Source organism: Sus scrofa, chromosome 2 (assembly GCF_054392235.1).
Source record: "Sus scrofa isolate SSC_HxYL_T2T_F1_AM1 chromosome 2, Sscrofa_HxYL_maternal_Yorkshire_Landrace_v2.0, whole genome shotgun sequence".
NCBI lineage: Eukaryota > Metazoa > Chordata > Mammalia > Artiodactyla > Suidae > Sus > Sus scrofa.
The window spans coordinates 127,183,570-127,199,478 of record NC_139384.1 but is presented as its reverse complement, the minus strand read 5'-3'; the positions used below and the strand labels follow the sequence as shown (position 1 = coordinate 127,199,478).

Below are 15,909 nucleotides of genomic sequence, written 5' to 3'. Positions count from 1 at the left end.
ACCCAGTTAGTCAGGGGAGAGGTGGAGAGGAGCCAGCTATGGGCACCAAGGAAGAGAGCTGAGTCCTGGACCTGGCTCTGCCACCCAGGAATGGCAGTGAGGAAGGCATATCTCAGCTCTGGGCTCCACAGTGTTCATGGACAAAGGAAGGTCTGGGCAATGTGATCTCTGTGGTCTGTTTCCAGCTTTAACCTGCTATGATTTTCTAACCCCTCAGGCTCCTGTCTGCTCCTCGTGCCCAGGCACAAGTCTGCTAGGTGGCTCTTCTCCCCGAGTTGGCACTTCTTCTTGAGCAAGGTCAGGGAAGAAATGAGGCCAAACTGCACACCTCTGCTGCTTTTTTTCTTTCTGTCTCTTTAGGGCCGCACTTGGGGCATATAGAGGTTCCCAGGCTAGGGGATGAATCTGAGCTATATGTGCCGGCCTATGCCACAGCCACAGCCATGCAGGATCTGAGCCGTGTCTGCAAACTACACCACAGCTCTTGGCAACACTGGATCTATAACCCACTGAGTGAGGCCAGGGATCAAACTTGTGTCCTCACGGATACTAGCCAGATGCCTTTCCACTGAGCCACGACGGGAACTCCATGCTGCTTTGCTTAGAGCTCCATGGAGGCATGAGACATAGAACTCATGGTTAAAATGAGGACTTGAGATTGGCTCTGGTGTTCTGCACTGATGCTATCCCTGCCCTTTCTCTCTGAGCTTGGTCATGGCTGCAGGTGAGCTCAGGTGCCTCCAGGAGCCAGGTGACTGGGTTGGAGCAAGGCACCAGGAGTGGTGGCCACCAGCACAGAGCTAGGCAATAAATACCCTGCCTGAGAAAGTCACATTCCTGTTGTGTTTTTTGTTTGTTTGTTTGTTTGTTTTTATTATTTTTTTCTTTATAGGGCCGTACCTGGGGCACATGGAAGTTCCCAGGCTAGGGTTTGAGTTGCAGCCGCAGCTATCAGCCCATGCCACGGCCACAGCAATGCAGGATCTGGACTGTGTCTACAACCTACAATTACTACAGCCCATGGCAATTCCGAATCCTTAAACCACTGAAGGAGGCCAGGGATCGAACCCACAAACAACCTCATGGACACCAGCTGGGTTTGTTTCTGCTGAGCCATGGTGGGAACTCCCCTGTTGTGTTTTTACAAACCCAGCTGGCTGAATAAGTCCCTGGTCTTCCAAATATTTATAACTGAAATCTTATACCAAAGCCTAAGATACACAAGTGGTGAGTACACAAGAGGTTGAAGTGGGCAGGGGTAGCTCAGCTTTCCCAGCCTCCAAGCCCATCCCTGAGGCCCAGAGAAACTCCTCCAGCTTCAAAGGCACTTTGGATAACCACTGGTCTAAATCGTCTAGATGAACGTCGTAATGAATGCCTATCCTGCCAACAAGAAACAAAGGAAAAAGCTACCGTAACTGACACGTACAACGAGAGCTTGCTGTGCAATCACGTGGCATCTTAAGGCCGAGCGACAGGTCAGCTGACATTGCGAGCATCATGGAAGACTGATATTTAATGGGGAGCTGCTACAAAGTCAGCCATCGCCCCACTTTACAGAGGGTGGGGTGGAAGGAGACTGAGATTCCCTGGACCTCCCTCTGGCCATTCCTCTGACAACTTCATGTGTTTCTTTTCCTTCCACAAAGAAGATATTTCACGGCTGTCTCACCAACTGACTCCTCCCTGAATTCTGAAGAGGCGTATTACTGATGGCCTCGTTTTATAAATAGAGCCATGAGCTACCCAAGATCACGTTAATACGAGGCATTTTAGTATTGATTTTAAATATTTAAATTGCAGATTTATTTAAGTCCTTTCAGCTTCTACCAAGTAACTGTGCTGAGTAGGTACAAGCCTCTTTCCTAATAAGTACCTTTCGAGGATGGAACCATTTAAGACATTCCTCTGATACAAACTGGAAATACGATGATTGATTTTTTTCCTTGAATTGATGGTTTTCCTTAATACCTATATCAAGAAAAAAAAAAATCTGACAGCAGGCCAATATCATTTTAGGATCTGTTTAATAGGAGGAATAAAGTTTTATGGTTTGGTTCAAAGACCCTGAAAAATGAGGTTCCTAATGGAAATGCTGGCAGAGTTTCTGCTTCTGGGCTGGGATGATAATACTATTACGAAAAAAAAAACCCCAGAAGCCCCAAAGCGGGGAGCAGAGGATGGTCACCCATACAAATGGAAAGCTGCTTCCTCGCGGGATGACTTGGCTATGAAGCAGGAAATTAATACCCCAGGACGCTTCCTTTCCTTCAGATGTGCTTTAGATTCCTGCCCAAGTCAAAACTGACGGAGGGAAAAAGAGATGCGTGCTGAGTGCAAAAGCCAGCGCCCAGGCAGGGAGGGAGGAGCCGGTAAGGAGGACGGCGGGATGTACTGGGGAGGTTCCCTGATGGTGAATTTCTTTGCAAGCTGTGTCCTGGAAGCACTAGCCCTAGTGGGGGCTCAGCGTGCGCAGAGAAAAGCCAATCCATGACGGCTCCCGGCCTGCCCACGGTGCCCACCCTGCCGGACTCCGGAGTGGAGTGGTCTGGTCACTTTAGTTTTTGGTTGACCTGCCAACAGCTTCTCCGGAGAAGCTGCCGTTCCCAAGAGCAGGCTGAGGGAGTGTACCAGCCTCAGCACCGGAGGTGGCAACCTTTGTCCCTTGCTCTCTCTTTCCTCCCAGGCCCTATTTCTATTTCTTTCTTTCTTTGTGTGTGTGTGTGTGTGTGTGTGTGTGTGCGTGCGTGCGTGCGCGCCTGCCTTTTTAGGGCCGCACCCAAGGCACAGGCATGTGGAGGTTCCCAGGCTAGGGGACTGAATCAGAGCTACAGCTGGCGGCCACAGCCACAACCACAGCCACACGGGATCCGAGCCGAGATCGCTCATGGCAATGCTGGATCCTTAACCCACTGGGCGAGGCCAGGGATTGAACCTGTGTCCTCATGGATGCCAGTCAGATGCGTTTTTGCTGAGCCATGACAGGAACTCCCCAGGCCCTCTTTCTACTGCCGTCCTCCTCACATTCTCTCAAGGCCCAGAGCCAGTCACGGGGGAACTTTTAGCAAATGATGGTAACCAGGATGCCGTGTTTAGGTCCTTTTCAGTTCATACCCCTTCCAGTTACTCAGCACGGAGGGACGGAAGTGGGGACAGTGCAGATGTGGAGGGACAAATCATGCCAACGGGATGCATGACCCGATCTGGGAGAAGGGGCAGGGAGGCGGCGTGGCCGCAGACACCCCGCTGGGCCACAGGGCTGCTCATGTGGTCAGTGCTGGCTGAGGCTGACAGGAGCAAGGTGGCAAACCTGCCTTTGCACTGCCACGACACCTGAAGACCAGGCAGGGGAAATGCATGCTCCCAACTACCCAAAGGCACAAACCTGGAGAAGAAGCACATCCAGTGCACGTAGGCAGATAAGGCAAAGGCCTTGCAGGCAGCAAGGGGATCCACAACAGCCAGAGTTACAGAGAGGCTGTGGGAAAGCCAGTCCCTTTCACCACGAACCTGGGCCCCCGCTCCATCTGGTTCTACTGTCAGCGCAGCAGAGTGTGTTGCCCGAGAGGGCTGGTTTGTTTTAACTTGTCTGTAATTCTGTTTCCACTCCAGTTCTTGCTGCTCTCAACATAAACAATTTACTCACTCGGTCACGAGGAAAAAAATGAAAAAACATACTTGACAAGCACATTTCATGCTGTCAGGAGGCATTCCAGTGCCAACAGCCGAGGTGGGGGCAGGGGAGCCAAAGAGGCATGGGGACAAGGAGGAAGAGGATGGAGGCACCCTGGCCACACTTACCAGGAGACGACCCCACACCGGCTGCCCGGAACTGCCCCAGGATGAGGCTCTGCTCACTCTCTGCCAGCGCCAGGAGGAGTTCGTAGGCTTCGATACACTGCTCACTGAAACAGAAGCACACAGCAGCCTCAACCCGGGCAAAGGATGGTACACCATCCATGTCAGCAGGGAAATACCTGCAAGTACTCCCACCGCCAGGGGCTTGCTCTGCTATGTGGTCCCCTCCCCTGCCTGTTTTTTGTTTTTTGTTTTTCCTTTTGTGGGCTGCACCTGGGGCCTATGAAGGTTCCCAGGCTAGGGGTCCAATTGGAGCTGTAGCTGCCCACCTATGCCACGGCCACAGCAACTCGAGATCCAAGCTGCATCTGCGACCTACACCATAGGTCATGGCAATGCCGGATCCTTAACCCACTGAGCAAGGCCAGGGATCAAACCAGAGTTCTCATGGATACTAGTCAGGTTCATTAACCACTGAGCCATCACGGGAACTCAGGTTTTTTTTTAAACTTTAAACTGATATCTAGACAAATACAAGAGAAGAAATAATGAGTTTTTCTGTGGTGCAGTGGATTACGGATCCAGTGTTGTCAGTGCAGCAGCTTGGGTCACTGCCGTGGTGTGGGTATGATCCTTGGCCCAGAACTCCCACACGTGGCAGATGCGGCCCAAAAAAAAAAGATAGGAATAAAGATGAGAGAACTTAAGTCTGTTGCCTCCTTGACAATCAGGTAAAAGAGGAAAGTGACATGCCCTTGGTAGCCAGCCTCCAAGATGCTCCCGCCCACCTTGATCTCTACACACAGGTACCCACAGCCTTGCAAAATCCCTTTCCATACTGTTCCAGGGCTGGTTGATGTGACTGACACAATAGGGCAGAAGTGATGGGATGTTAACCCAAGATTAGGTTATTAAAAACCATAGTGGTTGCCATCTTGGCCTCTCTCTCCTCTTCGCTTTTCCTCATGGATCCTCATCCTCAGAGGAGGCCAGCTACCAAGTCTTGAAGACTCTTGAGTGGCCCCATGGAGAGGTCCATGTGGTTAGGAACCAAGGCGCCCAGCCAACAGCCCATGAAGGACTGAGGTCTCAAGAGCATCCTCAAAGCAGATGTGCCAGCCCCAGTTAAGGTTTTAGCGGATGCAGCTCTGGCTGAGAGCTTGACCAGATCCTCCTAAGAGACCTTGAGCCAGAACCACCTCGACGAATCACTCCCAGATTCCCAGAAACTATGAAACTGTACATGGATACACAGTAAGAGGCAATCCATATAGCATCCTAGAAAGGGGACGATTTTGACCTAGCCCTGCCTATTCAATAAGTACAGGTGGATATCTAAATAAAAAAGAATTTAAGTTAAATAAAATGAAAACTTCAGTTCTTCTGTTGCCATAACCATATTTCATGTTTAATAGCCGTGTGTGGCCAGCAGTTACCATACTGGACAGCGCAGACAGAGACCAGTTCCATCATCACAGGAAGTCCTTTTAGATGTTTGTAAAACTGTCTCATGAAACATTCACAAAATCTCTGACAAGAGTTTGACTTCAGATTTCTAAGTGGAAGAAAATTAGTCTCTCTTTGGGGATACCAGGTGGAAGATCAACGGGTGACCTCTTGAAAGCCATTGCTGCCGTGACCACAAATGGACCCATGTCGGGTACCCAACTCATCTTGGACACATGACTGTAGGAGTAAAATTTCCCCCAAGCAAAGAACTGATTAGCATCTCCAAGGTGAGCAGTAAATGCTTTACACAACATTTAGTCAATAGACTATTTTTGATGGTCTGCACTTCCAAATTCCTTTACTGAGAGATAAGGAAAGGGCTCAATGACTGGCTCTGGGTGCTGGCAGCTCCTCCTTTCAAGGGCAGTCTGTCTTTCTGGTTAGAGACGCTGGGACACTGCTTCATCTTTCCAGCTGAAAGACAGACCATGGGTGTAGAACAGCCTGTCTCAAGAGCTGTCACTGACAATGAACTGTATGTTTCCGTGTGTCTGTAAACTAGCAGGACTGCTCTCTAGCTTTGGTCTCTTATATTTTGGCTTGATATTGTTTTCTGAAGAAGCAATGCTTCTTAAAACAATATTGAGTTTTTTAGAGGATGCCAAGAGTAAGATCTAGTCACTACTCTGGGACTTGGGTAAATATGCCTAAGTGGTGATACTAATAAAATAAATCTATGAAAACAATGCTAGAGCATTGTTTTGTAGCTATTAAACAAGCAGTACTTTAAAAATAGATACATTCCAAAGATGATGAGGCTGAAAAACGAATGAATCATACTCATGTAAACCAGTTTGTTTTTATGGGAAAAAAAACGGGCAGCATGCCTGAAGATCCATGAAAGTATTTATATCCTTTGACCTATAATTCCTGCTTCGGGGATTTCATCTCGAGGAAAATACAAGAAAGAAGCCTTGTGTATTGAATTATTCACCATTGAATTATTTTCAATATCAAGAGTCTGCAAAAGTCAAAATGTCTTTTAGAGAAATGAGTAATAAAATAAGACCATATAAACGTGATGTAGGAGATACAGCCAGTCAAAATAAATGGAGACTTCCAGGGAACATTACATAATTTGAACAAATTGAAGGAAGGGAATGCACTAGATTAATAGCAATGGAAAATATATACGCATACAAATAAAACCTGGAAAGAACAGGACGTGAACCTGGAACACAAGCATTGCTATTTTGAGTGAACTTACTTATGTGAAATCCCATTTAAGTTGACTATGCTAATGGAAACATACCTGATTACTAAATATCATACTCATTACCCTTATTTTCTTCATTGCTCTCAGGGTGCTAATTGATTTCCAGTATGTAGTGCACTAGCATTTGCTAGTCCAGCCCCCAGTAATGTTTTCTAAAAGCCTGTTTTCTACTTTTTGGCAGAAGCCTGCTATGGATGCATTTCTCAATTAAATGGGCTCCCCCCACAACCCGCCCCCCTTCCGCACCTGTACTGCAGGGCCAGCCTCAGTGCGGTGGCGTTGGATTCATATTTTCCCACCAGCATGCTCATCCGCTCAGCATTGCTTTTGCACTCTTCCAGGGTTATAGTCAGAAGGTCATTCTGGGATTTGAGGTGTTCGATACGGCTACAAGGGAAGGAAAATCACTTTCACAAATGGACACTAGGATTCCAATTCATCTGCCAAGATTTTTGTCATCTGCTCTAGATTCTGGCCAGAAATGCATGTTCAGATGGAAGCTTGTCAGATGTTGCAGCAAATGTTAACTGAGGAGAAGCAATAAAGGAGGAGACTAAGCTGAAGCATCACTAAATTCTGCGTGAAATTAGAAATACAAAATAACCCCTTTGGTTATTTCCCAACCAGCCACTGACAAGTCATTTGCCAGGTATGAGCTACGCTCTTGGAGATACACCAAGGAAAGGAGCCAGTTGTGGGGCCTCAGGCCCTCATGAGAGTTATTCTGACTAGTATGTTCCATAGGGACAAGGACAAGAAGCAACACAGTAGTATCTACTGTTTGCTAAGCCCTTGTTCAACAATTCTTCCAATAGCTCTTTGAATTAAGTCTTTATTCCCATTTCTCAGAGAAAGGTTAACTCCTGGGATATGAATGAGGCAGTTTTTTTTGGGGGGGGGCTGCTCCTGCAGTATACAAAAGTTCTGGGGCCAGGGACCAACCCTGCCACAGCAATGATGATGCCAGATCCTTAACCTGCTGAGCCACCAGGGAACTCTCTGAACCAGGCAGTTTGACTCCAGATCCTATACCCAACTGACTCACCACAGAGCAGAAGCAAACAATGAATCAGTGCGTGCACAAGACACTGCACCTGTGTGGGAACTGTGAACTGCGGTCAAAGCTCCTTCTAGCCCGGACAGTCCCCTAACTGCTAACTATTGCGAGGACAACTGGCAGGAGCTTTAAGTTTTATAGGGATCAGACGGTGTGGTCATTGCAGTGGCTCAGGTCACTGCTGTGGCATGGGTTCAATCCTTGGCCTCAGAACTTCCACAGGCAGCGGGTGTGGCCTAAGAAAAAGTTTTATAGGGATCAGAACTATACATTCAGGACAAATGAGTTTATGGCGAAGTCAGAAACAAATCAGAAAGACATAAGCTGGAGTTCCTGTCATGGCGCAGTGGTTAACGAATCCGATTCGGAACCATGAGGTTGCAGGTTCCATCCCTGGCCTTGCTCAGTGGGTTAACGATCTGGCGTTGCCGTGAGCTGTGGTGTGGGTCACAGACACGGCTCGGATTCCACGTTGCTGTGGCTGTGGCTGTGGCGTAGGTCAGTGGCTACAGCTCCGATTAGACCCCTAGCCTGGGAACCTCCATATGACGAGGGAGCGGCCCTAGAAAAGGCAAAAAGACAAAAAAAAAAAAAAAAAAAAAAAAAAGACATAAGCCTTCAGCCTCTCTGTTTTCTGCCCTGAGATACTGATGATTTCAATGTATCTGTTCTTTTCCTACTTAAAACCCTTTAACAACTTCTAGTGGCACTTAAAGAACGAACTTGGTCCATGGCCTCACATTTCACATCCCCCCCGAAAGCCCTGCCTATTCTCCCCCCTTATCTCATGCAACACCTCCTTTCACTCATTCTATTTCAGTTCCATTGGCATTTGGGCAGTTCCAACTTCATGCCAATCACTTCCTAGCCTTGAAACAGATAAGCTGGCCCCTAAGACTCTTCCTTGTTTGTCATATGGCCGTTTCTTCCTTCCCTGGACATCTCAATTTATATGTCCCCTTTCAGAGCTGCCTTTCCTGGCTCTCTACCTAAAACCAACCCTCCCTATTCTGTCACAGTGTCCAGTTGACTTGGAGCTCTCTTAGGCTCTTAGTTATTTGTTTGCTTTTTGTCTAGATCCCTTAAGAGAATATAAGCTCCGCGAAAGCAGGAATCTGGCCCACTGTGCTTTCCTTTGCATGCACACAGTCCAGCATATAGGAGGTGCTTCACACCTACGTGTTAAATGAAGCAACAAATTTAGAGCAGGCTACCTCCGCCCCCCAAAGAAAGACCCCACAAGGTAAAGGTTGCAATTTTTTGGAGCATAATAGGATCTAGCTTTGAGATAGGTAGTTAATACAGACACCAAAACATACTGGTAGATGACTGATAAGCGCTTCCATGTTCTAGCAGTAGATGTGACAATACAGAAGAAAATGGACCAAGGTGGAAGGGCTGGGGTCAATGAGCTAGGCTATTTAATGGCTCTGGACTTGCGGCAAGTCACTCGACATCGAAGCCTTTTGTTTTCTCATTTGCGAAAGGGACTATTCTGCCAGCCCAAGTGCAAGATGAAGTGGTGGTCTGTGAGAGCCTTTTCTAAGCTGCTGAATTCCATGATAATGTGAGCTACCCACACCAAATAGTTCCTCCCTTTTTGGTTTCTCCTAGGTGCATGTAATTGAAGAGAAAGGAACCTCCCTCCAAATTCAGCCACAAAGCAGGCTTGTTAAATCCCAGATCCTCACTACAGAGAGGGCCCCTGAAGGCATCTGACTTCATTAAATTGCAAAGGGCATATCTGATTCAATTTTTAAGCACGCCCCAGCCTGGGATACTGAGAGGGCTCCTTCTTTACCGCTACAAGGTAATCATCAGGACTGTCACTCTTAAGTATTTTGGATTTAATAAGGAAACCATTTAATTTCACGATTTAAAATGACCTAGATTGCCACATTTCCTGAGTTTCTCAAGTGCTATATTAAACAGCTTCAAATCAGGGAGGACTAACAGGATAATTCAATTTATTCAGGTTTGCCATCCCCGAGGGGAACAGCATTAAGCCATGGTGGATGGGGCGTGGTAGCCACATTTCTTACTGGTTAGTTCATGAGCCTTTCCAACCCTTACTCTGCGCTCCCAACGCAGAATGGTAAGTCAGGGCAGCCACACCACACTGGGATGCTATTTCCCAGTCTCTTCTGTCACTGTGGAACCAATTCTGAGTCAGAGCAGTTACTGCGGTTTGGCCCTGGTCCTTCTTTACTTTTTTTTTTTTTCATGATTCTCTTTCATGCTGGAATGGCACACAAGCCAGTCTTTGTCAAGAGGCAGAAGGACAAACTCAAACTACCTCCGTCATGAGATTTGAGAGGAACCCGTCAAACTGGCTATGTGATATGATTACTCTTAGTTAGACCTGCTTAGAAAATCAGACCTATGTCGAATAGGATACAGGGATGGAGGGATAGGAGCATGTGCCAAAAGCAGAAGTAAAATCAGGCAACCCTCTGTCAGAGCAGGCAGGGTTAGATCAGCATGCCCGGTCCATCCCAGGAACGCCTGGATCCAGTTGCTTTGCTGGCTCCTGGCAGCCCCAGGCAGCCCTGGGATGCTGACTCCACATTCCAGAGCTGCCCTCTGTGGTTCTTGGCAGCTCAGGCCTGCATGCCTGCTGGCTATCTTGCCATCCTGACCTACTTATCATTCTATAGGGATGGCTCTCAGAACTTGCTCCATAATTTTCTAGGGCCAGTGCACAATGAAAAGGTGGGGCCCCTGGTTCATACATGATAAAGATTTTAAAAGCATGAGAAAAGAGTCATAAAGCAATTGCGGGGTCCTTCTAAGCACAAGGCCCTGTGCATTTGATGACAGGTCACACAATAGCCATGAAGCCGGCCCTGGCTATTGTCAGCCCTCCTGTGATGAACAGGATGGCGGAAGCTCCCCACCCACCAGCCTGGCAGCATCACTCCATGTTGTAATCCTTAAGCCAAGCTGAACTGACCCTTGGGAAGGCAAAGGAGTCCTCTCCGCGCGCCCCGCCCCCCCCCAGCACCACCACCCAATTACAAAGGGTTTCTCCTTACCTGTTCAACCGTTCCGTTTCCACCTCAAACTCTCTAATTTTGCTTTCCGAGATGGCAGATCCATGGGAGTAGAGTGTCTGGAAGATCTCTTGGATGTTGGAGCAGTCCTGAAGAGAGTGGGCCAGGTGCTCTGCCACGCTGCTGGATACCTGTACAGGTGAGTATTAATCCCCCTGTGCACAGTGTCACTTCAAGGACTCTGGGCTCAGGGTTGCATGTACAACAAGGTAAAGCTGATGCTCCTTGAGGATCAGGCACCAGGAGAGAGCCACCCGATCTTTGTGAGTTCTCATGCAAAAAGTTAACTGCTATGAAAGCAGTACACAAAAACGGGACAAAATACAGCTGCAACCTACAGGCGCATGCTGCTGGGAAGCAGGCATGGGGGACGTGGCGTCTTTAGAGTCTGAAAGTTTTGAATATTCGACAGAGTCTGGACTCCCCTCCCCCTTCCCAATCCCCCTGCCAGCCCTGGCCGTCTCTGGACGCTGTATCCATAATTTGGCTCTGGCACTAAATCCAGGTGCACACACTTCTTGTCCAGTGCATATTCTAACTTAGGGCTTTAAATGTGCTGCTCAGAGTTCCCGTTGTGGAGCAGTGGAAAGAAATCCAACTAGGAACCATGACGTTGTGGGTTCGATTCCTGGCCTCACTCAGTGGGTTAAGGATCCAGCGTTGCCGTGAGCTATGGTGTAGGTTGCAGATGCAGCTCAGATCCCGAGTTGCTATGGCTGTGGTGTGGGCCGGCAGCTGCAGCTCCGATTAGACACCTAGCTTGGGAACTTCCATATGCCACAAGCGCAGCCCTAAAGAGACATCCCCCCTCCAAAAAAAAAAAAAAGTGCTGTTCAGATTTTACCCACCCCTGTGGATCAAGCAGCTGGATATCCCAGCTTCACTCCAAATCCTCAAAGACATCCCCAGGAAAGTGAACCCACTCCCTTTTCACCGTGTTACAGCTCACAGCCCCAGGGGGTCCGAGGCTCTACAAATGAAAACTCTAGAACTGAGCTGGAAGGTTCTGGTCTGTCACTGCATTGGCCACGCTTCAAAGGCAGCGACGGTCCTCACTGGACAGCACATTCCCTTTCAAGTTCTTTTAGAGCTTCCTGACTCACTTGGTCTCTGGGGAAGCAGGGTGATATAAAGCAGACATCTCAAGACTTTCATCCACATGGCCTTTAGAAACTAGACCTAAATCATTTCTTTCTGAATGGTTTTAATAGAGGGGAAAAAAAATCTCCCTTAAAGCTGAAGAAGTAATTCACCACATGCAAACCACTGTACATTTTAGTCTGATCCTCTGGAAGGAGATCAGGGTTGATTTATTTATTTACTTTTTTGTCTTTTGTCCTTTTAGGGCTGCACCTGTGGCATATGGAGGTTCCCAGGCTAGGGGTCTAATAGGAGCTGTAGCCACCGTCCTACGCCAGAGCCACAGCAACCCCAGATGCGAGCCGCGTCTGTGACCTACACCACAGCTCACGGCAACGCTGCCAGATCCTTAACCCACTGAGCGAGGTCAGGGATTGAACCCGCAACCTCATGGTTCCTAGTCAGATTCGGTTCTGTTGCGCCACAACAGGAATTCTGGGTCTGATTTATTATTATAATTAACTAGTTTACTGAAGATGAACCCTGGACATTCTTCTTTCAGGGATGAGCAGCTCTCCTGGCTACTTTCCTGCCTTGAGCACACTCACCCCTATGCTGCTGATTTCAGAGCCCAGGACAGGCCGATCTGACGACGAAGATTCGGACCTGGTCTTTGACAGCTTCACCCTCTCGGCAATCTTAACAAACAAAACAGAGACTTATCAAAAAAAATCCTCAATATGCCACTCCCCATATAAACTGTTGAGATAGTGTTTACACAAAGCTATTCTTTAACTGTGGCATCTAAATGGATTAATTCTGCAAAACAACTCACTTGTCTCATTTTTCTACCATCTGCTTAACCCAGGGTTTTTCGATCTCAGCCCTGGTGACATTTCAGATGGGACATTGTTACAGGGGGCTGTTCCATGCACTGTAGGATGTTTGGCTTCTGGCTGTAAGATGCCATTGGCACTCATAAAGCATCATCAAAAAAGGTATCCAATATACTGCCAAGTATTCCTTGGGGGACGAAAGTCACTTATGGTTGAGAATCACATTTTGACTTCATAGTTGAGATGGTTGAGAACCAACCTTCTTATAGGGGCTGCTAGGGCTACTGGGAAGAGAGCACGGATCATTGGCGCAGTCTCTCGGGGGCAGACTTAACATAGAATCAGGGGGGCTGCGGCCGAGATTGGACGGGCTACATTACACAGCTGCCATGGCCTGCCCAGCATAATCTATTTTTCTGCCGGCAGAGCTGTCAGCCCTGTGAGTGGGGAGATCATTGCTTCATTACTCAGGGTCCCCTCCTCAGCTGAACCTTGATCCTCGAGAGCAACTCTCCATCCACCCCTTAGCATTGTAGAACCTGACAAAACATCTCACTTCTCCACAACGACCTGTCAGCTGTGACATGCTCCAGCCGGCTGATGAATGAGAGCTGGCGTCCAGATTGCAGCCGAGAGAAACTTAAAACTATTAGGGGGTTATCTCTCCCTGCAGCTCCAGCACAGCAGGCCTGTGAGGGCCCCCAGGAAGCCCCTGGGGGCCTGGCTAAGTTAACTGCACACGGCCCAGTGGCCATGCTACACGGAGCCTGATGCTTCCAGATAACAGAAGGTGCTCCCACCACCCCGGGAGCTCACCTTGGCAATGGGAATGTCATTGCTGCTGCTGCTCGTGCTCAGCTCTCCGGTGCTCGGGTTAACGGGGCGGTTGGCCGAAGTGAGGCGGCCAGGGCTGGAGGGGCCTGTGGCCTGCACGCTCTGTAGTCGAGTTTGAAGCTCTCGAACCTGAAATAACAATGCCTTCAGACCAAAGAGCAAAAGAGCCAGGTGGGCAGAGGGCAGAGCTTTCATAAGAAATCAGCTTCCTGAAGTTCCCGTTGTGGCCCAGTGGTTAATGAATCCGATGAGGAACCATGAGGTTGCAGGTTTGATCCCTGGCCTCACTCAGTGGGTTAAGGATCTGGCATTGCCATGAACTCTGGTGTAGGTCGAAGATGTGGCTCAGATTTGGCATTGCTGTGGCTGGGGCGTAGGCCTGCGGCTACAGCTCCAATTAAATCCCTAGCCTGGGACCCTCCATGTGCCGCAGGTGCAGCTCTAGAAAAGGCAAAAAAAAAAAAAAAAAAAAAAAAAAATCAGCTTCCTGAAAAAAGCTAAGTTGGTTGAGTCCACATAAGAGGTACCACTGTTCTTAACTCAACCTGCAGAGGCTGGCCAGTATGGGTCCTTCGTAAGTACGAGGAGAATATGTTTCTAAGGCACTGGAAGCTTCCAGCAGAAGTAGAACGACCATCTTAAAGGGAAGTTATTCTTCAGCCTCATGTCTCTGATGCTGTCCTGGGGATAAGAGGCAGAACCTAGGATGAGATCTGCACTGTCGTGGAGCTCAGGGCAGAGGCAGTTTCAACACCAGCTCACGTTCTTGCTACAAGAATCTAGAAGGCGCAGGAAGCAGAGAAGGGGAAGAAGTCATCGGGGGACTGTCTTTGAGGAGGGTCTCACAGGCGAACAAGGTTGCAAAGGAGAGGATTAAGGGGCTGGCTTTGGTGGTGGTGGTGGGTTGGGGGGGACAGCTCGGAAGACACGCTTTGTCTGAAGAACTGCAAGTTATTCAGTACAAATCGTGGAGGATAGAGACCTGTCCTGGGTAGGAGGTGAGGCTAAGGTAATGAGACAGAGATGGTACCCACAGAATCTCCCGCAAGGGACTTCAAGACAGGATTAGCCTGGGGACCGTGGGAAGGAATGTCTAAATAGCCCTTCAGTATAAACACGCACAGGGCCTTCTCAATGACACTAAGGACACACATTTACCCGCACAGAATTTCAGTGTCCAAATCCTGCTTCTCTGTGATTACGGCTCACTGACTTCCAAAGAGAGAAGTGTTCCAACCAAGTGAAGATGATTGTTAAAAGCTGATCTTTCTGGAATTCCCATCCTGGCTCAGCGGTAATGAACCCAACTAGGATGCATGAGGACACAGGTTCAATCCCTGGCCTCGATCAGTGGCTTAAAGCCAGTATTGCCATGAGATGTGGCATAGGTCACAGACGCGCCTTGGATCCAGCATTGCTGTGGCTGTGGTGTAGGCCGGCAGCTGGAGCTCCAATTCGGCCCCTAGCCTGAGAACTCCCATATGCCATGGGCATGGCCCTAAAAACCAAAAAAAAAAATAAAATAAAATAAAATAAATAAATAAAAAGCTGATCTTTCTGAGGACCCTGATCCCAGTTTATCTTTGTGTACCACGTCTATCTTAAAGGGAGCAATGACCACAGACAGCATCTTAAAAACAGACACCAGGCCACACTGAGAAGAATTAGCACTGGGACATCTCAGGCAGGGTTTTCCAAACTCTTGGGTGCATCAAAATGTCCCAGGGGGCTTGTTAAAACACAAAGCAGAGACCCACCCCCAGGGCTTCAGGTGGAATCTGCATATCGTTTTGGTTGTTTTTTTTTTTGTTTGTTTTAAGGCCGCACCAGTGGCACATGGAGGTTCCCAGGCTAGGGGTCAAATAGGAGCTGTAGCTGCTGGCCTACGCCCCAGCCGCAGCAATGCAGGATCTGAGATGTGTCTGCGATCTACACCACAGCTCACTGCAACACCACATTCTTAACCCACTAAGCAAGGCCAGGGACCAACCCCGCAACCTCACGGTTCCTAGTCTCCTAGTAGGATTTGGATTCATTTCTGTTGGGCTATGACAGGAACTCCTGAATCTGCATATCTAACAAGCTCCTGGGAGATGCCGAGGCAGGTCCTGGTCAGGGGCTCATATTTTGCACAGCACTGACCTAATGGACTGCCAAGGCCACATAGCACTTTGGTGCCAGAGACAGAGGAGCAGAGCCCCAGCCCTGACGCCAAACCCTTCTAGGCAAACCCTTCTCTAAAAGCGACTGGAAAGCTTTGCATATTAAGTATCTTGGATGTCTCCATCCTGCTAAATCGGGAAACAAAAGTAATTGAAATTTCAATAATTCATCAGCATATTAGAATCCAAAATAGGAAAATTCCCTTGGAGCAAATGGCATTCAATGGTGAAATGGCTCAAAAGTACCTAATAGCTGTGGCTCTGCTGTGGCTTCCATAACTGCAGGTTAACAGAAACGCGTGCCACTCTCATAAAGCGCCAGACACGGGGCTGCCCTCAAGATAATTTAAAGACCAAAGAAAAA

The 15,909-nt window shown here is 48.4% G+C and overlaps 1 protein-coding gene across 29 annotated transcripts in view; it reads right to left on the bottom strand.

The window, feature by feature from the left end:
* The window catches only part of MCC (MCC regulator of WNT signaling pathway), a 454,523-nt gene that overhangs the window by 47,833 nt on the left and 390,781 nt on the right, over window positions 1-15,909 (bottom strand). For all 29 annotated transcript variants that reach the window (XR_014838496.1, XR_014838497.1, XR_014838504.1 and 26 more), the window contains 5 exons: window positions 13,366-13,512; window positions 12,322-12,411; window positions 10,616-10,764; window positions 6,770-6,910; window positions 3,802-3,905 (listed from right to left, as the gene is read on the bottom strand). Coding sequence is in view for 10 of the 29 variants with exons in the window: in XM_085014211.1 (XP_084870337.1) it covers window positions 3,802-3,905; window positions 6,770-6,910; window positions 10,616-10,764; window positions 12,322-12,411; window positions 13,366-13,512 (631 nt within the window). In the remaining 19 variants the exon portion in view is untranslated. The remainder of the gene's footprint in view (window positions 1-3,801; window positions 3,906-6,769; window positions 6,911-10,615; window positions 10,765-12,321; window positions 12,412-13,365; window positions 13,513-15,909) is intronic.